Source organism: Miniopterus natalensis, chromosome 1 (genome assembly GCF_054644295.1).
Source record: "Miniopterus natalensis isolate mMinNat1 chromosome 1, mMinNat1.hap1, whole genome shotgun sequence".
In the NCBI taxonomy this organism is placed as follows: Eukaryota; Metazoa; Chordata; class Mammalia; order Chiroptera; family Miniopteridae; genus Miniopterus; species Miniopterus natalensis.
The window spans coordinates 2,675,613-2,695,674 of record NC_142081.1 but is presented as its reverse complement, the minus strand read 5'-3'; the positions used below and the strand labels follow the sequence as shown (position 1 = coordinate 2,695,674).

General features: G+C 48.0%; 1 protein-coding gene across 1 annotated transcript in view; it reads left to right on the top strand.

Annotated features, from left to right (window-relative positions):
* The window catches only part of RCOR1 (REST corepressor 1), a 91,902-nt gene that overhangs the window by 52,396 nt on the left and 19,444 nt on the right, over nt 1–20,062 (top strand). Inside the window, exons 4-7 of the mRNA XM_087818106.1 lie at nt 14,463–14,515; nt 15,908–16,069; nt 16,784–16,902; nt 19,777–19,855. Coding sequence (XP_087674232.1) covers nt 14,463–14,515; nt 15,908–16,069; nt 16,784–16,902; nt 19,777–19,855 — 413 coding nt within the window. The remainder of the gene's footprint in view (nt 1–14,462; nt 14,516–15,907; nt 16,070–16,783; nt 16,903–19,776; nt 19,856–20,062) is intronic.

The following is a 20,062-nucleotide window of genomic DNA, read 5'->3' as shown; positions in this document are numbered from 1 at the left end:
GGTGTGGGTGTATCATAGTTTAGTCTTTCATTTTTTTAAAAAACTTTTTAAAGAGCTATAGTGAACATTCTTATTTCTTTAGGACAAATCCCTAGTTCTAGGACAAGGAGCTAATACATTATATCTTATTTTGTTTCTTTTTTAAAATAGATTTAATTTTTAGAGCACTTTTAGGTTGAGTCAGGTTAGGCTCACGGTCAAATTGAGCAGAAAGTACAGAGATTTCCCATGTACCGCCGGTCCCCACACAGGCACAGCCTCCCCTACTGTGGATGTCCCTCACTACCATCAGTGATCCTACAGCGACACATCGTCACCCGAAGGCTGTCGTTGGCATTAGGGCTCACTCTTGTGTTATACATTCTATAAGGGTGTGTTTGTTGTTTTTGGATTTTTATAAGAATTTATTTGAGTTAGGCTGACAGCATATTCTGGGTAGCAGGATCTCAAATGCTCCCGTTCGTTTTGGCAGGTGTGTGACGTGTGTCCGCATCGTAGTGTCATACTGAATCCTGTGCTCTGCCTCTGCAGCCCCCCACCCCTCGCTGCGGCAGCCACTGATCCTTTCACTGTCTCCATAGTTTTGCCTTTTCCAGAACATCATCAGTAGCAGTCATATGGTATGTATAGGCTTTTTCAGATTGGCTTCTTTGACTTAGTAATAATGTACATTTGAGGTTCTTCCACATCTTTTCATGGTTTTATAGCTCATCTTATTTTTAGTGCTGTATAATATTCCATCACCTGGATGTCCCACAGTTTATTCATCAACTGAAGGCCATCTTGGCGGCTTCTGTGTTTTGGCAAATATGATGAATAAAGCTGCTGTTGTAAACACCTGTGTACAGATTTTTCTATGGACATAAGTTTTCAACTTCTTTGGATAAATGCCAAGGAGCAGGATTGCTGGATTGTATGGCAAGAGCGCAGTTAGTTCTAGGAAACTGCAAAACTGTCTTCTGAAGTGGCTGCACCATCTGCACTCCCACCGGTGTGAACGGAGGTCCTGCTGCTCCACTTCCTCACCAGCACTTGGTGTTGGTGTTTTGGATTTTGGGCACTCTAATAGGTGTTTAGCTTATTTTCTTTTAAACTAAAAATGATACCTACACACAAAATAAGATAAAATAGTGAAAAATATTCTACGTCTCCCAAATTAACCACTGTTGTTAATTTTCTGGGTGTCTGTTAGTTTCTGTAAGCACATTTGGTGTGTTTTATGGCCACATAATGTGGGTGTTTCCTAGTTCAAGCATCTCTAAACTGCTGCAGAGAGCGTCACTGAAGGGGGGTGATGGGTCAGATGGCACAGATGTTTATATTTTATAGGTTTTCCATGTTTCGTCTAAAGAGTTAGAGGAGTGTGCCTGTTTTCCAAAACCTCCCTAATGCTGGGAGTATTAATTTTTCTCTCTAAAAAATATTTTAAAACTATATTTAATTGTAAAATACGGCATAAAGTTTGCCATCTTAACCGTTTTAATGCCCTGTTCACCGCTGTTGAATACGTTCACACTGTTGTGCAGCCAGCTCCCAGAACTCTTTCCATCCTGCAGAACTGGAGCTCTGTCCCCATCAACAGCAGCTCCCCCCCCCCCCAGCCCCTGCAGCCACCTCCCCACTTGTTGACTCAATGAATGTGACTGCTCTGGGCACCTCAAGTACGGGATTCATCAGTGTTTGTTTCTGTGTGACTGGCTTTTTCACTTAGCATAATTCCCTCAAAGTTCATCCACACTGAACATGTCATTTCCTTCATTTTTATGGGTAAATAATATTCTGCTATATGGGGAGACCCCATTGGTCTGCTGTTCATTCGTCGATGGCCCTCGAGTTGTTTTTACCTCTTGGCTCTGTGAATGGTGCAGCTGTGAACATGGGTGTGCAGATATTTCCTTGAGACCCTGCTTTCAGTTCTTCTGGGTGAACATGTGGAAGTAGAATTGCTGGGTTTTGTTTCATTGATGTATCAGCTGATTCCTAATTTGGTTCCATTTTGTTTTCTCAGTACTCCTGGCTCATGGGTTTATTTTTCCAGGAGACTCTTAGACTTGTGGCATCGTGTTTTCTCCAAAGTATCTCGATTAGGGCTACACTGAATTTGAGTTTAGTGAGAATTGGCTTGATTTACAGTTTCATGGAGCAGCTTTGCGAACCTTTAGTGTGCCAGGAGGGAGGGACTCAGGGAGCTTATATTTTAGTGGAGAAAGGGGAAAACTAATATGTAAACAAGTAATTTCTCCATGTCCCTCTATTCCAACTCTTGCTTTTCAGGTGTTGAAAACCTAGTTTAGCCCGGCCAGGCGTGGCTCAGCAGTTGAGCATCGACCTAGGACCCAGGAGATCGGGGTTTGATTCCTGGTCAGGGCACATGCCCGGGTTGCGGGCTAGGCAGCCGATCAATGACTGTCTCATCATTGATGTTTCTATCTCTCTCTCCCCCTCCTTCCCTCTCTCTGAAATCAATAAAGATATGTTTAAAAAGAAAAAAAGAAAACTTAATTCAGTCTAATGCTTCAGGACCCCCAGCCAGTTAGTAGCCAGGTTTCGGCTAGACTTCTGGTCTGCAGGCTGCATTATTACACACACCCGGCTCCGCGTCCTGCTCCATTAAGTAAACCATAATTAAGTACTGATGTTACACCAGTTGCTTTGGGCTGTGTGTAAGATACCACCTTTGGGTGATGCCTAGAAAATGTGCCTTGTGGAGACATTTCATGTAGAGGAAATGTAAGCAATTTCAAGTAACATGGCTGAGAACCATGCAATGTAAATAGTATAGTAAGTGATTCTGGAAAATTACTTGAAACAGTGCTATGAGGTTTAGGGGACATTGGAGGGAATGAAGGTTAGGTCACATCGTGGAATCTGGACAGTGAGAGAAACTAAAAAGTGTTCACTAACCGGTGAAGAGGACAGTTGATGCTCATATCGTTTGAGCACAAGCACCTCGTTTGTGTAGAGTTCTGAGGCTCCCCTGGGGACCCAGCAGGAAGTGCCACATCTTCCTGGGCAGGACCAAGGGGAGCGCTGGGAGCAGCTGACATTTGAATAAAATGTTGAGGAATGAATGAGTTGGCTGGCTGGGCTAGGGGCATGCCTGCGGTCTAGACGGAGAATGGCTGGCATTGCCTTTGCACAGGCCTGCAGGTGTGAGGAGGAAATGCAGGCTCCTGTGGAGGCCAGCCTGCCGGGGACACACACGGTCCTTGGGGAAGTGAGAAGCAATGGAACCGGAAGGGCAGGCAGACTTCTTAAGGGGATGAGGGTTTTTGAGGGATTTTAGCTAGAAGCAAAATAGTTTGTATTAGAAAGCTCTTGACCACCTGTGGTTCAGAGCAGAGCCTCACGCTCACACGCTCTCGAGGTTTGGACTTAATGCAGAGAGGCAGTTGAGGGTTAGCAAAAAAGGAACCTCAGAAGGTTTGTGTGTTGTTTTTTTTACTAGATAATCTGGTCTTGGAAATGTATGTAGAGTTAGGCCAGCTCTTACAGTCTGGTTCATTCTGCTGTTTTAAAGAAAACAAAAAAGTTTACCAAAGCAAGTGCTGTCAAGTCTAATATAAAACTGTGACCTGGGATAATTCTTAGCAGGGAATTTTAGAAGAGAGAATAGACTAGGTTAGGAAAGGGAGTAATTGAAGATGATTTTTATTGTTTGATTCTTTCTAAGGGAGGGTTTGAAAGAGGTGAATGGGGGCTGGAGGGGAAGCCGGTTACTCAGCCACACTCACTGTTTCCTAAGGAAGCACGTTTCCTAGACTCCGCTGCAGGTGCCTTGGCGTAGACCTTAGCAAGGTAGTGCCTGGCTCCTGGGAATCAGTGAGACAGTGCTCCCGCCTTTCTGTATGTTATAGGTCACGTGTGATCAGTGCTTTTGCAGTTATTTATTTGATTGTATTTTGTTTTTATTTTATAAAAAAGGAAAAACTGGTGCAATGGTAAAAAGCATTAAAATAGCAAAGACGAACTCATCGGCTCTGCCAAGATACGCCGGGCAGTTTTCTAAAGCTGGCTGACTAGTAACTGTAAAGGAAGAAATTAACACATATAACATGCTAGACATACAGAATTTAAAACTGTGTCAGAAACCAAAGTCAAATTAGAGATTTTAAAGTAAGTTTTACCTTCTTGGAACGAGAACCCGCCTTAGACCTGCAGCGTACACGGAGGTGGTTTCTTTGTTAGCGCATTTGACCTCACACGTTTTCAGGATTATGTTGTGTGCGAAAGTTTCATAGATGTGTAGTGAGTGTCTAAACTTTCATATAAATATGTCATAAATGTCAGGAGTCTCTATTCACAATGTTCCAGTCCACCACAAATGAAAGTCAGAAGGCCTGACTGCTGGGCCCGAGGCCTGAGTCGCCTGAGCTTACCCAAAACGTGCTCCTAGAGCCTTTTCTGCCCCTTTTGTCTGGGACCCTCTGTCCCTGACTGTCCACAGGGCCCCCCCACAGTTACTACTCCTCGTTGCCTCAATGCCTCTGTCAGAGGCCTTCTTTGACCACCTAGAAAATGGAGACCGCTGCTGGCTACTCACCCCATTCCCTTCATTCCTTCGAGCATCACCGACCTGCACTGCTCGTGTCCCTCCCACTGCTGAGGACCAGCGAGCAGAGGAGCTGGGCGTGTGTTTGGCTCTTGGTCAGCCCTCTCCTGGCATGTGGGAGTTGCACCGTAAATACCTGTCTAGTGAGTGAGAACGTGGTGGGGCTGTGGACACTCCTCTGTGGAGAGTGGTAAACATAGGCTTTTGGGCTCCCTGTTTTGCAACCTGGGCCACTTGCAGTCTAACATTTTCTTCCTTGCCACTCACCTCGTGGTGACCATTCCTTTACTCAGTAAATATTTGAGAGGCTGCATATGTGCCCAGCACTGGAGGAATACAAGAGTGGACAGTCTGAGTCCCAGGCCAGCATAGCTTCCAGTCTAATGGGAAACTGCCCTTGTGGGTTGGGAGTTCACTGCCCAGGGAGAAGAGTGCACATGAAATTCTCACCTGTGAGTTCTGTGACTGGAGGGCGTGCAAGGGTTGGAATAAGATAAGCTAACGTTGGCCTTGGTTTCCAGCACCTTATGAATAAATGGCCATCCAAGAGCTTGAAGCTTGTGATTAAAATGATGTTTTTTAGCCTGTGAAAATTATTTTTATTATTTTTGTTTTCTTTTAAGTGCTCCAGAGTTAGCCAAAATATGCAAAACCTACTAGAAAGACAGCTAAACTTACACGCTATAGTGGAAGCCTTCCATTACAGTTAAGGATTACTTTGCCCTTTAACCATATCAATGTGTCTTCACCCTTCTAAACGTAAAGAATTTTATTCTGTTATCGTGGCTTATCCTTTCTGTCCTGGTGGACCTTGGTTTCATTTTTGACAATTACAGCTGTTACTGCTGGGAACATTCTTTGACCTGTGTCTTGATATCCATCCAGAGCATAGATACGCAGCTCTGAGAGATGAGTGCCAATTATTTCCCAAAGTGGCCCGACCAGTTTATATGGCTGCCACTAAAACGCAGAATTGATGTACGCTGTGTTCCCTCCGTGATTGGGACTGCTGGACTGTTTGGGCAGCCCGTGAGCACAGCGCTGTCTCATACCAAGGATGTGTGCTGCTTTTGTTAGGTCTGATAATGGCATGTGGTCTTGTAAAAAATAGGTTGGCATTTTAAAAAGATGCATATTGATGAAATAACTGAGACTTACTTTAAAATTCTCCAGCAAATACAAAGCACATTTCATCTCAGTTGGCCCGGTTGGAATACAGACACAGATGATTGTTTCAGTGTTAAATGTACTCTTCTCTGGTTCCATAAGAATGTGGGTACTGCTGCTGGAAAATAAATGCCGAGTAGGTAGGACGTGTGCAGGGCCGTAACATATAGGACTCCCTCAAATGGTTTAGAAAAGAGATCACATATATACATAAGCTTGTTTTTATTATTAAAAATAGCCTAAAATTCCTTCACCTCAACTGACGTGAGTACAACCACTGTTAGTGTTGTGCTTTCCTTCCTTTTTGCCGGGCTCGTGTGCACTCTGAATTTAAGCATTTAAGTATGGGTCATACTGTGTATGATGGTTTTTCAACTTTAACTTTGCTGATTGGAAATTAAACTGAATTTTGATCCAAGTAGCATTCCATTATGGAGCGTAATTTATTGAATCACATCCTTACTCTTGACCATTTCTGTTTCATTTTTCCCTACTAGAAGTAACACTTGAGTAAAGCAGGAACTTACGGTGTCCGTCCCAGTAGAAACGGAAGTCCTTCCTTGATTCTGCAGGTCAGGTTTCCAGCTAAGTGCATTCGTAGTTCTTTGTCTCTGGCCCATATGACAATTGGAATTAATTATTTTGTAATAACCAGCCAGACTTAGAGCTCTGTGGAGGCAGAGACTGTTCATCATGGCTACATGACAGCATTGGGCACACAGTAGGGCTAAAAGATTTACCCACTCAGTGCACAGGGATTAAAGGTGGAACGTGCTAGGGTGGGGTGTTAGGAGACGTCACTCTGCCACCCACTTCTCAAGCTCAGGTTTCTTCAGGTATGAAGGGCCCCGCCCCCCAAGATTGAAGCGTTGAAAATGGTAGGATTTACAATGAGAAAACATGCCCTCTCCCAACTGACATGCCCCTGGTATTCTCACTGTTCCACCCTGCAGTTTAGCTAAAGAAATGGGTCCGTACAGGGCGAGTGACCTGGGCAGTGTGTGGTGGACAGGACCTTCAGTCCCCACGTGCCTCCTGTAACCTGCCCCCTTGGCTCCTCAAATCTCATGCAGACCCGTTTGTGTCAGACGGATGAGCTGGGGAAGGACCCCTGTCTGCACAGGTGGGAGAGGCAGGGTAAGAGACAGGCGCCCCGCGACGTGAGGTTTGTGTACAGGCTGTAAGCGGTAAGCGGTTGGGCTCGCAGGCTCTGCAGCTCTTAGACCCTCCTCCAACCGCCGCCTCTCTCCCCTGCTCCTTCACCCCTCAGCGGGAGGTGGGCTTGAAATCAGTGATTTAAAAAGGAACCTCTTGAGTCACTGAAAGGAAATTTTTTTGCATGACTGAAATTCACAACTCAAATTCGCAAACCTCAAAGCACATTCTTCTTGTTTCTATGGTTTTGATATTGTCATAATCTTCTCAGTACCCAAACCTTAAAATATGTTGTGCTTGTTGAGATGATTTTTATCGCACTAAAATGGGGAATGTTATCAAGCCCATGCTATACACATTAATATTATGCTCTAATTTGTTGATTTTCAAAACTGGCCCATCATAATCCCCTGCAAGCATTACAGAAATAAACCAAAACCATCTAGAGTGCAGTTGACTCTCTCCTTGATCTGGGTGTGTTCATTTTCTGAAAATTCACCAAATTGTGTCCTTCCATATGTGCTTTTCTCTGTTAGAACCTGTCGTACTTCATAAAAATGGTATATATGCACAAAGGAAACGAATGCACCCATGTATGTGCATATATAACAAACATGTAAGTGCACACATGCTCGCACATGCATGTGTGCACCACACATGCACCACACATGCGTATGCACTCATGTGTACACACATGCATGTATGCACACACATATACAAAGCTGGGTGGAGCCCAAGAGCCGGGGTTTTGAAGAAGTTGGTGAGGTGGCTCATGGGGCAGGACTGGGAACTAGAGTTGGAGCACAGCTCTAACGGCACTCAGGCCCTTTCTGGTTTCTCTTGCTAAGCTAATTCCATGGTTCTAAACTGCACCCCTTCCCTCTAGTTGAATCTCACAAATATTTATGAAGGAATTATTATTATTTTTTTAATATATCTTTATTGATTTCAGAGAGAGGAAAGGAGAGGGGGAGAGAGAGAGATAGAAACATCACTGATGAGAGAGTCATCGATCGAGCCCACAACCCGGGTATGTGCCCCGACAAGGAATCGAACCTGGATCGTCTGGATCCCGGGTCGACACTCAACCGCTGAGCCACTCCCGGCAGGGCAAGGAATTACTTTTGATAATACTTGACACCCATGTGTTTCGACTCCTCTGCTGCACTGGGAAGGACTGGAGCCGGATGGCTGATCTCACTCTTGTTTTATAGGAGAGGAGGTGGCTTCAGCCTGCTGGTTGCTGATGGAAACCAAGGACTGAGCAGGGTCCAGGGCTCTTCCCACAGTGTAGTCAGCTGTGAGGTTTAAGGCCAAGTTGACTGTGCTGGACTTTAAAAAATTTTCTCTCTCTTTTGCCTGGCCGGGCGTGGCTCAGCGGTTAAGCGTCGACCTAGGATCCAGATGATCAGGGTTCGATTCCCGGTCAGGGCACGTGCCCGGGTTGCGGGCTGCAACCGATCAATGACTCTCTCATCATTGATGTTTCCATCTCTCTCTCTCCCTCTCCTTTCTTCTCTCTGAAATCAATAAAGATATATTTTAAAAATAAATAAATAAAAATAAAAATTTTCTCTCTCTTTTAATGTCAGAGAAATGTTACCTTTAGTTAAGGGAGATGCAGACCTCGTTTTGAGCATGGTTCCTTTCTTAGCTCGTATCGTACAAAACAAAGCATGTATGAGAGCAAACAAAATTATTTTGAGTACGCAGCTGCCTGCTGAGGGACTGAGTCATCCAGTACGTTGACTTGATGTGAGAGAGACGCACGGAGGGAGTGTGTCACTCCCTGCCTTTGCTCTTTAACATTAAAAAGCTTTAAACATGACTTGTACAGTGTTAGCCGCGGAAGACACTTCTGAGACCACACTAGTCCACGCTTAACTGAGAGTTGACGCCGGATGGGGGGTGGCCGAGCGGTGTGGGGCAGGCGGGGTGCCAGCGCTGCCTGCGGACGTGGGGGCTTGGCAGGCGCTCCTGCTGCTCATTCCCGCCTGATCCTGTCACCTGTGGGGCTGGGCTGGGCGCCAGGGGGGCAGCTTCTTCTCTAAAGTGGGGTTTTAGTAAAACTACATTCAGAAACAGCGTTTCATAGAGAAAGTGCGTCTGATTGCTAAGGGGACTGGTTTTTTGCGTTACACTCCCGCAGAGCCTCTGCTTATCTTGCGTCTTCCCCCCCTTTCCCTGAAGGTGGGGGGTGCCATTGAAATGTTAACTGTAGTGATAGTTGCGCCCAGCAGGTGGCACACTTGCTTCACTTACATGATTTACGCTCCCTTTGATTCTGAGTCACAGTGACAACTCATTTTGGTTATTTTAATAATAAGAGGAGCTGCCACAGTATTTATTATATTCTTGAAAAAAAAATTGGCACGCTCAGTATGAGTTATGAGAGAAATTGGTGCGTGTTTCCTTTCAGTACTTAATGCCACTGCGAGTGTTACGATGGTAGAATTTAGCTGTATCGAAGCTATAGCCCCGTCCCCCCACGGAGCCTGCCTCTTGCCCTGCGCAGGCTGTGCCAGACCACAAGGTGTTCCCGCTGCAGTGTCGCTCGGAGGCAGGCGAGTTGAGGTGACTGTGGCAGTTTTCATCTGCAGCTGAATTTGAGACTCTTAGTAATGGTCCTAAGGGCACGTAGTTCCCTGGGTTAAAACATGAGTATAGACACGAATGAAGCCTAGCACAAGGCAGCCGTTTGCCTGTGACCTGTTTCCACACATCCTTCATCAGCCACAGTTCTATTTTCTTAACTCCGTTCCAGCTAGGTGCGCTGTGCGGATGAGCCTTGGTGGGCGCTCTGTACAGGGGTGGGGGCTGTTCTCATCTGAAGTGGCTTCTCCCTGATGCCCCTTACTCACGAGAGGAGAGCATGTAGACAGAGGTTCAACCCCAGGGCTCCTGGAATCAGACACCCCGCGTTCACTTAAGTCCTGTCTCTGCTGCTTACCCGCTGCGTGCTCCTGGCAAATCGCCGGCGCCTCTGAGACTCGGGGTCTTCCTCTGTGAGCGAGAGTAAGAACAGAGTTACTGGAGACGGGCCTTGGAGAGCTTGGAGCAGTGGCCGGCACAGTAAATTCTCAGATGTCAGCTACTGTTATTACTCAATTGGTGTAACTGTCGAATCCCGAGGAAGCTTTTCGTGACTTGCCATCGGCGGCGGCATTCCCCGACCACTGCCTTCCCCGCCGGCCGTCCCGCTCTGTGCTGTTGTTTTATGTGCGTGTTCTCTCCTGTTCCGTGCTGCTTCCGGCCGCTGAGGGGAGATCGGTCCCTTTCTCTTTTCCCTACTACTCGATAGTGTTCTGTGCATAGGAAGGGTAACTCAGTAAATGCTTTATTAGGCTTTTTGTGAATTTTCTTTTAAAAATTTTATTTTTCAGTAACAGTTGACATTCTCTATTATTTCGTATTAGTTTCAGGTGTACCGCATAAGTGTTTATAGACAATCACACTTTACAAAGTGTTCCCCCCAATTATTTCCAGTACCCGCCTGGCACCGTACATAGTTACCACGGTATTGTTGACTCTGTTGTCAATGTTCTTGATGAATTTCACACACACACTACCTTTAAGTGATGTTATCCTGGACTATAGCCCATTCACCTGTGCTTTCCATAATGGTAAGGACTTGTCAAAAAGCAAACAACGTGTGCAGTCTGTGTATTTCTTAAAGAATCAGAGTGTATATCTTTGTCCATCATAACCTAAGACTGGACGGTTTTCCTCAGTGGTTTCCATGGGGATTTTCAAGTTTTAAAAAGACTGCATTATGCACTGATAGGCTGCTTTTGAAGCAGAGAACACTTAACTCTGACTGATTCTTCTGCTTCTGACAGACAGACCAGGGTGTCGGCTGAGCTGCACAGGGCAGGTCTGTGTCTTCTTCCACCAGCTGGCTCCTTGCACTGTCCTCTGTGCCCCGGGGAGGTGCAAAGGTCCAGACCCAAGGAGTGTCTGGGCATTGCCTTAGCCACATGGACTTTGCCCAGCGGCCTGCTCACACCATCCTTAGTGACTCTTCCTGCGGCGGCTCCTCCCCCAGATGGGGATCCACTCTGGCTCGCCTGTAATCTTCCAGAGGCAAAACCAAGATTATTGTCACCACAGATAAGGAGGTATTAGAAATGTCCCCAAGGATTCCTCGTTTCTTTGTTCCGGCTGCTCTGTTTCAGGGAGTTTGCTGTTCTCTTGTTCCTGCTCCCTTCCCTGGTTCATCTTGTGTCCACCTCCCTGAACTTCCAGTCATCCTTTGTTTGTTTGTTTGTTTATATCTTTATTGATTTCAGAGAGGAAGGGAGAGGGAGAGAGAAACATCAATGACGAGAGAGTCACTGATCAGCTGCCTCCTGCACGCCCCTGCGGGGGATTGAGCCCACACCCCGGGCATGTGCCCTGACCAGGAATCGAACCCCGATCTGGATACCAGGCCGATGCTCAACCGCTGAGCCATGTTGGCCCGGCATCCTTTGTTTTTAATGAAGGCAGTTGGGAGTGGATTTTATTTTCTTAGGTTGAAAGCTTAGTTTTGCTTAAGGAAACCACGTGGGAGGTTTTGAAAATTCACACTTTCATTTTCATCACATCTTCCCAGCAGCTACTGGCTGCTCTGTAAAGGAAGGAGTGAGGTGGGAGCCCTGGGGGAGTCTAGAGTGAGGTGGGAGCCCTTCCCCCGATTAGGAAACGGAAGCGCTCGGGAGATGTGGGGTAGGAAGGCAGGACTACGCGAGGCCTGTTGGCGGCATTCTTTGTACGGCCGACTCTGTTCATTCTGTAGGGACTCCGGAGGGAGAGGACCCCTCGGTGGTGTCGCCCTCACACTCTGGTGGTAGCCCAGCTTCCTGGTGAGAGCTGCTGCCTGGGAAGGTCAGGGAACTGCTAAAGGAAACACGGTCTTAATGCAGCGCTTAGTACATGCCAGGCACCCCATTCTGTTGGGAGATGGAGCCACGGGGTGACTGGAGCCTTTCTACCGCAGACCCAGCCTGCGCTGCCTTTAACCTGCTGCCGAGAAAACCGGAACACATTGACTGGTGGGTGTCACAGCACCGCAGTGCTCACAGCACGGGGACGGTGAAAAGATGAGAAACTGTGCCAGCGGTTGTCAGGCAGTGCCGCTTCACAGATCAACTTCATCACGCCCAGGGGCCCGGGACGTCCCAGTGATGCCACGTGAGCAGTGCGGTGGCCTTCTTTCTTCCTTCGCTTTAGATCTGAGTCCCCAGGGGGGGCTCCAGGAAAATCCAGCAGGTGTGCGATTTCACAGGCACCGTGGTGGGACTGCCTTGCTGCGTACACCTGGCGAATGTCACAGCGACCTTAGCAGCAGCAGTCAGAGTCCAGGGTTTTAATCTTTTACTATTCCAAGCCAGTTTTTATGTTAAAAAACAAAACAGCAGATGAAAATAGAATACATTCAAAGAATGTTCTTGTTTCCCTGAGTTTTCCAGCTAATTTTTTTAGCTAACTATGGTTGGCAACAGTGGGGACAGGCTTAGTGAACTCTGTTCCTGAGGGAGCAGAGCAGACTCAGCACAGGCTCCTGCCTGGGAGCCGCGGGCGGGACAGGCTCCGGCGGCATGCGGTCAGCCTGTGCCCATTTGCTTAGACAGCACGTGGCCGACAGGTGACCGTGCACACGTCACACGTTCGTCCCACGGCTCAGGTAAATCCACATGATCCCAGAGCCGGGATTTAGTCTAGCAGGTGTCTGAGGTTCATTTGTTGCGTGCTCACCAAGTCCGCATTAGAAGAAACGCCTCCAGCAGCCCCTCTCAGAGCTGACCCCGCATTCTGTCAGTTGTTTCCCTCTCCCCTTACGTGTTCTTGACTTGGACAGTCTGGTTCCTCGTTTCGGTCATCTGACCCACGGTCCACCCCAGGTCCACGCTGCCGTTGGCATCCAGGCCCCTCCGAGGGTGAACACCACACCGGTCCCTCAGCAGGGCTCTGGCCAGATGTGCACCCTCCCTCCCATTAGCACTGTTCTAGAACCTTAGGGCATTTTTCTTGTATTCGCCTTAATCCACCCTGTTGTGAAGTAATAAGCAAGGGACACACTTTGGAGTAAGTCCATCCCCCCCCCTTTTAATCTGCACCTGAGGATATTTTTTCATTGATTTTTAGAGAGAGTGGGAGGGAGGGAGGGGGAGAGAGAAAAAATTGATGTGAAAGACGCATTGACTGGTTGCCTCCTGCATGTGCCCTGACCAGGGCCGGGGATCAAACCTGCAACCGAGGTATATGCCCTTGACTGGGAATTGAACCCACAACCCTTTGGTCCACAGTCCAGCACTCTAACCACTGAGCAAAAATGGCCAGGGCTTCCCCCCCACATTTTAAAAATCATGTAGTGTTTTGCCCTGGCCGGCGCGGCCCAGTTGGTTGGAGTGTTGTCCGAAAGGTCACAGGTTCGATTCCGTCATGGCACACACCCAGGTTGCGGGTCAAGTTCCTGGTTGGGGCACCTCCGAGAAGCAGGCAGTTGATGTTTCTCTCTCTCCACCCCCCCTTCCTCTCTCTAAAAAAAAAAAAAAATCAATGAACGTGTCCTTGGTGAGAATTAAAAATAAATAAACGCACGTAGTGTCGAGGTTGTGCAGGGTGTGGTTCGCCGACTCGGCCCCCGGCCGCCCGGCACTCGGACGCTGGACGGGGGACGTGGTCCTTCTGGTGCGGCGGCCACTCGCCGCTCTGGGTGGTGCTGCTGTTTCTGTCGGTGGAAACGTTTCCTCTAGTGTTAGAATACGTGCTGATGAGTTATTTTTCAAAACTGATTTCTTTTTCCTGAACGGGTTGTAGGTTCCACCGCAGCGGGGCCGTGGCTGTGGCCTGATGGAGTAGCGGCCGAGGCCTCGGAGCACCGGCTTCACGGGGCTCCTGCCGTTGGCCGCCTGGCTGGTGGGCGAAGCTCCCGGAGCCGGTCCCCTCGGGGGGAGCCTCGGGGACGGAGGGATCGGGGCTGTGGGGACCTCGCTGTTCCATACAGTTCTGTGCTCCTGTTTTGTTTCGTTGTGAGCTTGTGTTATGTTTGTGATTTGTGTGGAAAAGTCATACGTGAATAAAAGGAAGTGCTACAGATGAGTCTGTTGTTTGGAGAGAAGACTAGAGAATATGGGTGGAAGCAGGTTCATCCTTGGGGCTCAGTGTCCCTCGCAGTTTCCGTAGCGTCTGAAAGCAGAGACCAGACACTGGTTCGTGCCACTTGCCCCTTAGGTTTTCAGATAGAACAGAAGGTTGCCGTTCTTCAGCCGAGGCTCAGCCTGAGCGAACCCCAATTTAATGTATCTTTTTATTTCTGAGTAATTACTTTTCAGCATACCAAAGAAATACTTGTTGTAGAAAACAAGTAGAACCAAGTTGTTTTAAAAAAAGAACCATAGTTCTGCCGCCCAGAGATAAGTGCTGTTAGTGTTTGGGCGTTTCAGCCGTTTCCCCGGGGGGACCGGGCTCTGCCGCACGGCCCCGCGCCGCTCCTGCCGCTCTTCCTGCCGGCCCCGCGCGCGGCAGGCCCGCAGCGCGTTGCCCGCCGCGCTGGTGCTCAGACCGCCTGCCCTGGCCTTGCTCACCGGCCCGTCTTGTTTTTCAGTGGACGAGTACATCGCCATCGCCAAGGAGAAGCACGGGTACAACATGGAACAGGTAACGGCATGGCTGTCTCGCGGTAGGAAGGGGCGCGCTGAGCGGACCGCCGCGTCGGTTGTGTGTGTGGAGTGCAGTGTCTCCCCTCAGCAGTCGGGTGGTTGCTGGCAGCGCCCACGAGGCTCTGACCCCTTTCCGCACCTCAGGTGGGTGCGAGAGGACCTCGCGGGGGGCGCCGTGTCTCTGTGGGCCTGCGGGGTTCGGGCAGTGGAGGCCCGGGGGGTCCTGGGCGTAGGTAGCTCCTTCGTATGTGGCTGTGACCTGTCAGTTCTGTGGTTTTTCCTGGCTCGCTGTCACGCTCAAACCTGTCGTGTTTTGATACTAATTGTTTTTTAATCACTTTCAAATTGTAAGATTTGGCTAAGGCTTTCTTTTAAAAATTGTTTGGAGCGTGTTAATGAGAAATCCATGGAATTTACTTTTCTCCAACAGTGTGGTGATGCCTTATTTTAACCTTATTTCTAATTTCTGTTTTAGAAACAAGGCCATGGAGTTGGGTTAGGGCTCTCCTGGCACTGACCCTGGTCTTATACCGGTTGGTCACTAACGTTTTTCACTTGTCCGAGTGACTGAGGACGCCAGTGACTGGCGTTACGTAGCGCTGCTCTCTTCCTGTCGGCCCTGGTCTTATTTTTAATTGTTCTATCCCAGTGGAACTGTTTAAAATTTAGGCGGTTACAATAAGATAGTTCCAGAATCTTTCAAAGCAAGATATGCTTCCCATGCATTCCTGTATTTTTTCCTTTCTGAGCTGGAAAAAACTTTTTATTTGCAGGCTTTTTGTTGTTTTTTCCAACCCTCACCCAGGGATGTTTTTATTGATTATAGAGAGAGAGGAAGGGGGAAGAGAGAGAAACATCGATTGCTTGCCTTCTGTACGCTCCCCAGTTGGGGGTTGAACCTGCAGCCTGGGTATGTGCCCTGACCAGGAATTGAACCCACAGCCTTTTGGTGCCCAGGGTGATGCTCCAACCCACTGAGCCACCAGGCCAGGGCTCTAGTTGCGTTTTTTTGAGCAGAGGAATAACAAAGCAGTGGGTGCTTTTAGAACAGCCTCTCCTGTTACCTGCAGGGCGATAGCGTGTGACCCTGTGAGAGCGCAGCGGCCGCCGCTTCCTGGCCTTGTTCCAGTGGCGAGGTGCTGAATAATGCTCAGGGCCTCCGTGTTCTAAGTTGAGAAGCGAGAATGGTGGACCTTACTCAGGGCTCTGGGATAAGTGAGTGAGTGTGCAGGAGGTCGTGTGTCTGTGACGGCCACTTAGCAGCGCACACGAGTAGCTGTTAATTTGTCTGGTGTAGAGATGTGCACACTCTTCTTTCACCAGCCGTATTTCCATTTTAATGTTGCATTCATGTCTTTGGTCTAAAATTTCACCGATGCTATTTTTCTAGGCCCTTGGGATGCTCTTTTGGCATAAGCATAATATTGAAAAGTCATTGGCTGATTTGCCCAACTTTACCCCCTTCCCAGATGAGTGGACTGTGGAAGACAAAGTCTTGTTTGAGCAAGCCTTTAGTTTTCATGGGAAAACTTTTCATAGAATCCAACAAATGGTAAGTAGATGAGACCATTGATTCCCCCCCGCCCCCCAGCCTCTTTCCTCTGCAGCATACCTGAGGGATAGGACTGTCGCCTGCAGGCATGAGTGTCTCATTTTTAATAGAGCTCCCTTTAGGAAAAGCAGCCCACTGCTTGCTGCTAGGGGAACGAGAGGCTGCAGATGACAGCAGGGAAGCATTTCCTGGCACCGCCCAGCTCGATGGCTGTGACGCCCCCCACCCACCCTCAGTCTGTCTTGTTTCAATTCCCCAGAAGGTTATTGGCAAAGGCTCTCGATAGTTATTGATGAGGTGGAGCATCATGGGCCCTGTCCACCTGGGAAAGGTTTGCTCATTTCTCGCAATGGAGAATGCTGCTTGGTGGGTTCTGCCACAAAATCTTACCGAGTTACATTAGTTCTAAAATGAACTATTTTTAAGTAACCCAAAAGTTATGATAGAATATGTTAGAAACTTTAGGTGTGTGAAAACCCTGATTCATCTTAAACTGACTTTACAGTCTTTCATGGGCTGAGTTTCACTTCCAGTCACACTTAGTAATTTGAAAATGCACCGAGGAGAGTCCTTTCATGAATTTATTTCCTTACTGAAGAAGGGCCGTGGCTTCGACACCCGACTGCGCGAGTGTGATCCTAGCTAAGTGTATCTGAGCGCGTTGGACCCTGGAAGGTTAGTCTGAATCTGAATCGACTCATTCTTTGTACGTAGCTTCCTGATAAATCTATAGCAAGCCTGGTGAAGTTTTACTACTCCTGGAAGAAGACAAGGACCAAGACCAGCGTGATGGACCGTCACGCTCGCAAGCAGAAGCGCGAGCGGGAGGAGAGGTCAGTGCGCCGGGGGTGCTGCTCACCGCGGGGCTGCAGGCCACTAGACCCCTGGGAGCTGGTGGGCCCGCCGAGGACAGATAGTGACTGCAGGGGCCCAGTGCCTACCTGTCCGAACCAGACTCAGATGCGCTCCGCTCCCTGCTGGTGGCTGTGCCTCGCGGCAGCGTTTCCTCCTGCAAGCTTCTCCCCACCGCTCTCCCTGCTGCCAGGAAGTGTCATGTGAACGAGTAGACTTTCCTGCATATTCTTTCATGCCCGTGAGGGCATCTTGTTTTAAAAACTGATTTTAAAGATCGAGGGATGAAACACTGGCTCGTCCCGCGTACTGATGTGCCACTGGTTGACTCTTGTATGTGCCCTGCCGGGGATCGAACTCGAAACCTTGGCGTATGGGGGCGACGCTCCACCCAGCTGAGCGGCCCAGCCTGGGCGAGTGTGTCTTCTTTTAGTGACAGGATCTGTTGTTTCCTGGGTTGAGATGTGTGTGGTGTGCCGTGCAGATTCACGTGATGGGTTCGTGTTGGGTGCGTTGAAGAGGCCAGGGCAGTTCAGGTTCCTTCCTCCCTCCTCGACTGTCTGATTTGTATATGCGAGTGAGTGGGAAACACTGCACGGCTTCTTGGTAAATGCTGGTCTCACAGCCAGCTTACTGGAAGGACACCTTAGTCATCACTTCCTCAGCCTCTGTGCGGCGCAGCGCGGTGGGAGGGGCCGTGTGCACACGCAGAAGCGGCACCAGGCTCTGCTGGGGAGGCTCTGCTCCCACTCACAGGCCGGTTTCAGTTCAGACACTCCTTCCCGAACCCCTTTCCTCAGTTCCAAAACGAAGATGCTTAAAGTCCAGAGGCCAGTACACAGCATAACGGTTTTTGTATTAGGTTGGTGATAATGTAGGTGACTTTTTTTTTTGGGTCAATCCTCACCTGAAGATATTTTTTTCCAATTTTTTTATAAAGAGAGGGAGGGAGGAGGGGGAGAAAGAGAGAGAGAGAAACATCAGTGTGAAAGAGACAGACCGATTGATTGCCTCCCGCATGCTCCCAGACGGTCTGAGATTGAACCCGAGACCCTTTGGTGTGCAGGCCAGCACTCCAAGCGCTGAGCCACACCAGCCAGGGCTGTAGGTAGCTTTTTAAAATTATATTTTATATATTTTGTGTAATATATTATTTTTGTAAATTTATAATTATTTGGCCCCATCTCAGAAGAGATGATTTCAAATTAAAGAGACTAACCTGTGGGAACAAACTGAAAGTCAGGCATCACTTTTGGAGAGCCTAGCCCTCTTGGCCCAAGTGTAAAATGAGAGTGATGCTGAGAACGTCTCCAGAGCCCTTTCCAGCTCTAAGTCTATAAGGTTTTTGACCTGAGACATATGCATGTTTTTGGTCTTCAGCGTACATACCAGTGGGTCTGTTTATGAATCAGCACTCTTAATAACCAAAGAAATGTGGCAAACCCACTTACTGAATGTTTTTAGTGTTGTAGCAGCTTTTGGTTAAAATTTTTATTTCCATTATATCTCAGGTCTTGTTTACTGTGTATAAATTAAATTTATTACTGCAAACAGATGCAGCCTACTCAGCTAAGATCAGAATTAAATACAAACATAGATTGGAACTTGTGCTGAGCATGAATGACATCCCGGGTGGTCTCTTGCTCCCACCTCCCGTGTGCACCTTCGCTCTCAGGGTGCAGACGGAGGAGGAGACCTGCTGTGGCGGGAGCACCCGCGGCTTGTCGTTGTGATGGGACCTGCCTGTGATAGTAATGTCAGCGGCTGGGACAAAAGTCCCTCAACCCAGACTATTTTCTTGGACACTCTTTCTTAAGCCAGAACTTGCACCACCTTGGGCCTTGGAGGGTGGGGAGTGCACGGGTGTAGTCAGCTGGGATGGATTCCTGAGACCAGGCAGGATGTGGACATTCGAAACCTGAGCGCTCTGTAGCCATCGCCGATGAGCTGGTTTCAGCGGTGGGCCAGCCAGGGCTTGTTTTCTAATTGTTTAGTGAAGCTCCCACCTACCACAGAGCTCTTGTCCTTTTTAAAGTTTAATTTAATTTTTTTATTGATTTCAGAGAGAGGGAGAGAGAGAGAAAAAAAAGCATCAGTGATGAGAGAGTCATTGATCGGCTGCCTCCTGCACACCCCCCACTGGGGATCGAGCCTGAAACCCAGGCATGTGCCCTGACCGGGAACCGAACTGTGACCTCCTGGTTCATGGATTGACACTCGACCACTGAGCCCCACCAGCTGGCTCTGGTCCTTTTTTTAATAAGAAATACTATGTGGAAGGATATAAGCAAAAGCATTTGAAACACCACAGCAATTGAGTGTCCTTTTTGGGATGAACTTAATTTAAAATACCAGTTGTCACGGCCACCAAAAAGCCTCCCCGAGCTCAGACTTGGGTGGTCGTGAGCAGGCAGGTGGGGCTTGAGACTGTTTTCACTCATCGGTGGATTTGCTCCAGGCGCAGTGGGGCTTTAGTCTTGAACAATTTCTCAGTTATGTCTCATGATCACATCCCAGTTCTCCACTAGATAATTATGGGGAGATAAAGTAAATGTCTTAAATTACATATTTTTAGTTGAGAGTTAAGGGAAAACACTTGACGTATATAAAGCAACAGGGTTCTAGGCCTGGTTTGGGAGTTAGAAACCCATTTTAATAGTTTATTTTAATCATTTAGACTAAAAGAACTATGAAATTGGTTTTTTATTTGAATTGTAAAATTGTTTTTATCTCAGCAGTCTGAAAACATACTAATTTTATGTTAAATCTGTCATTAAGCCAGTTTATTGCTTCTGTTTGTATATTAATTAAGTCAATACAAAGTAACCTCTCAGTAACGTTTTCCTGTCTTCCAGTGAGGATGAACTGGAAGAGGCAAACGGAAGTAACCCCATCGACCTTGAGATGGATCAGAACAAGGACAGCAAGAAGGAGGTACTTCCTGCAGGCACCTGAGTTTGATGAGTCCGTGAGCAAAGCGTCGCTCCTCTTGCTCACTCTACTGAATGTATTAAGGGCCACATTGTACAGGGCATCGTGAGAGGACGTTTTAAACTGGTAACTTGGTCTGTAGAGCTTAGAATTGCCTTTGCTGAGAGACACGAGTAAAGGGCGTCTCAAAGGAAGAAATTGCGGTGACGC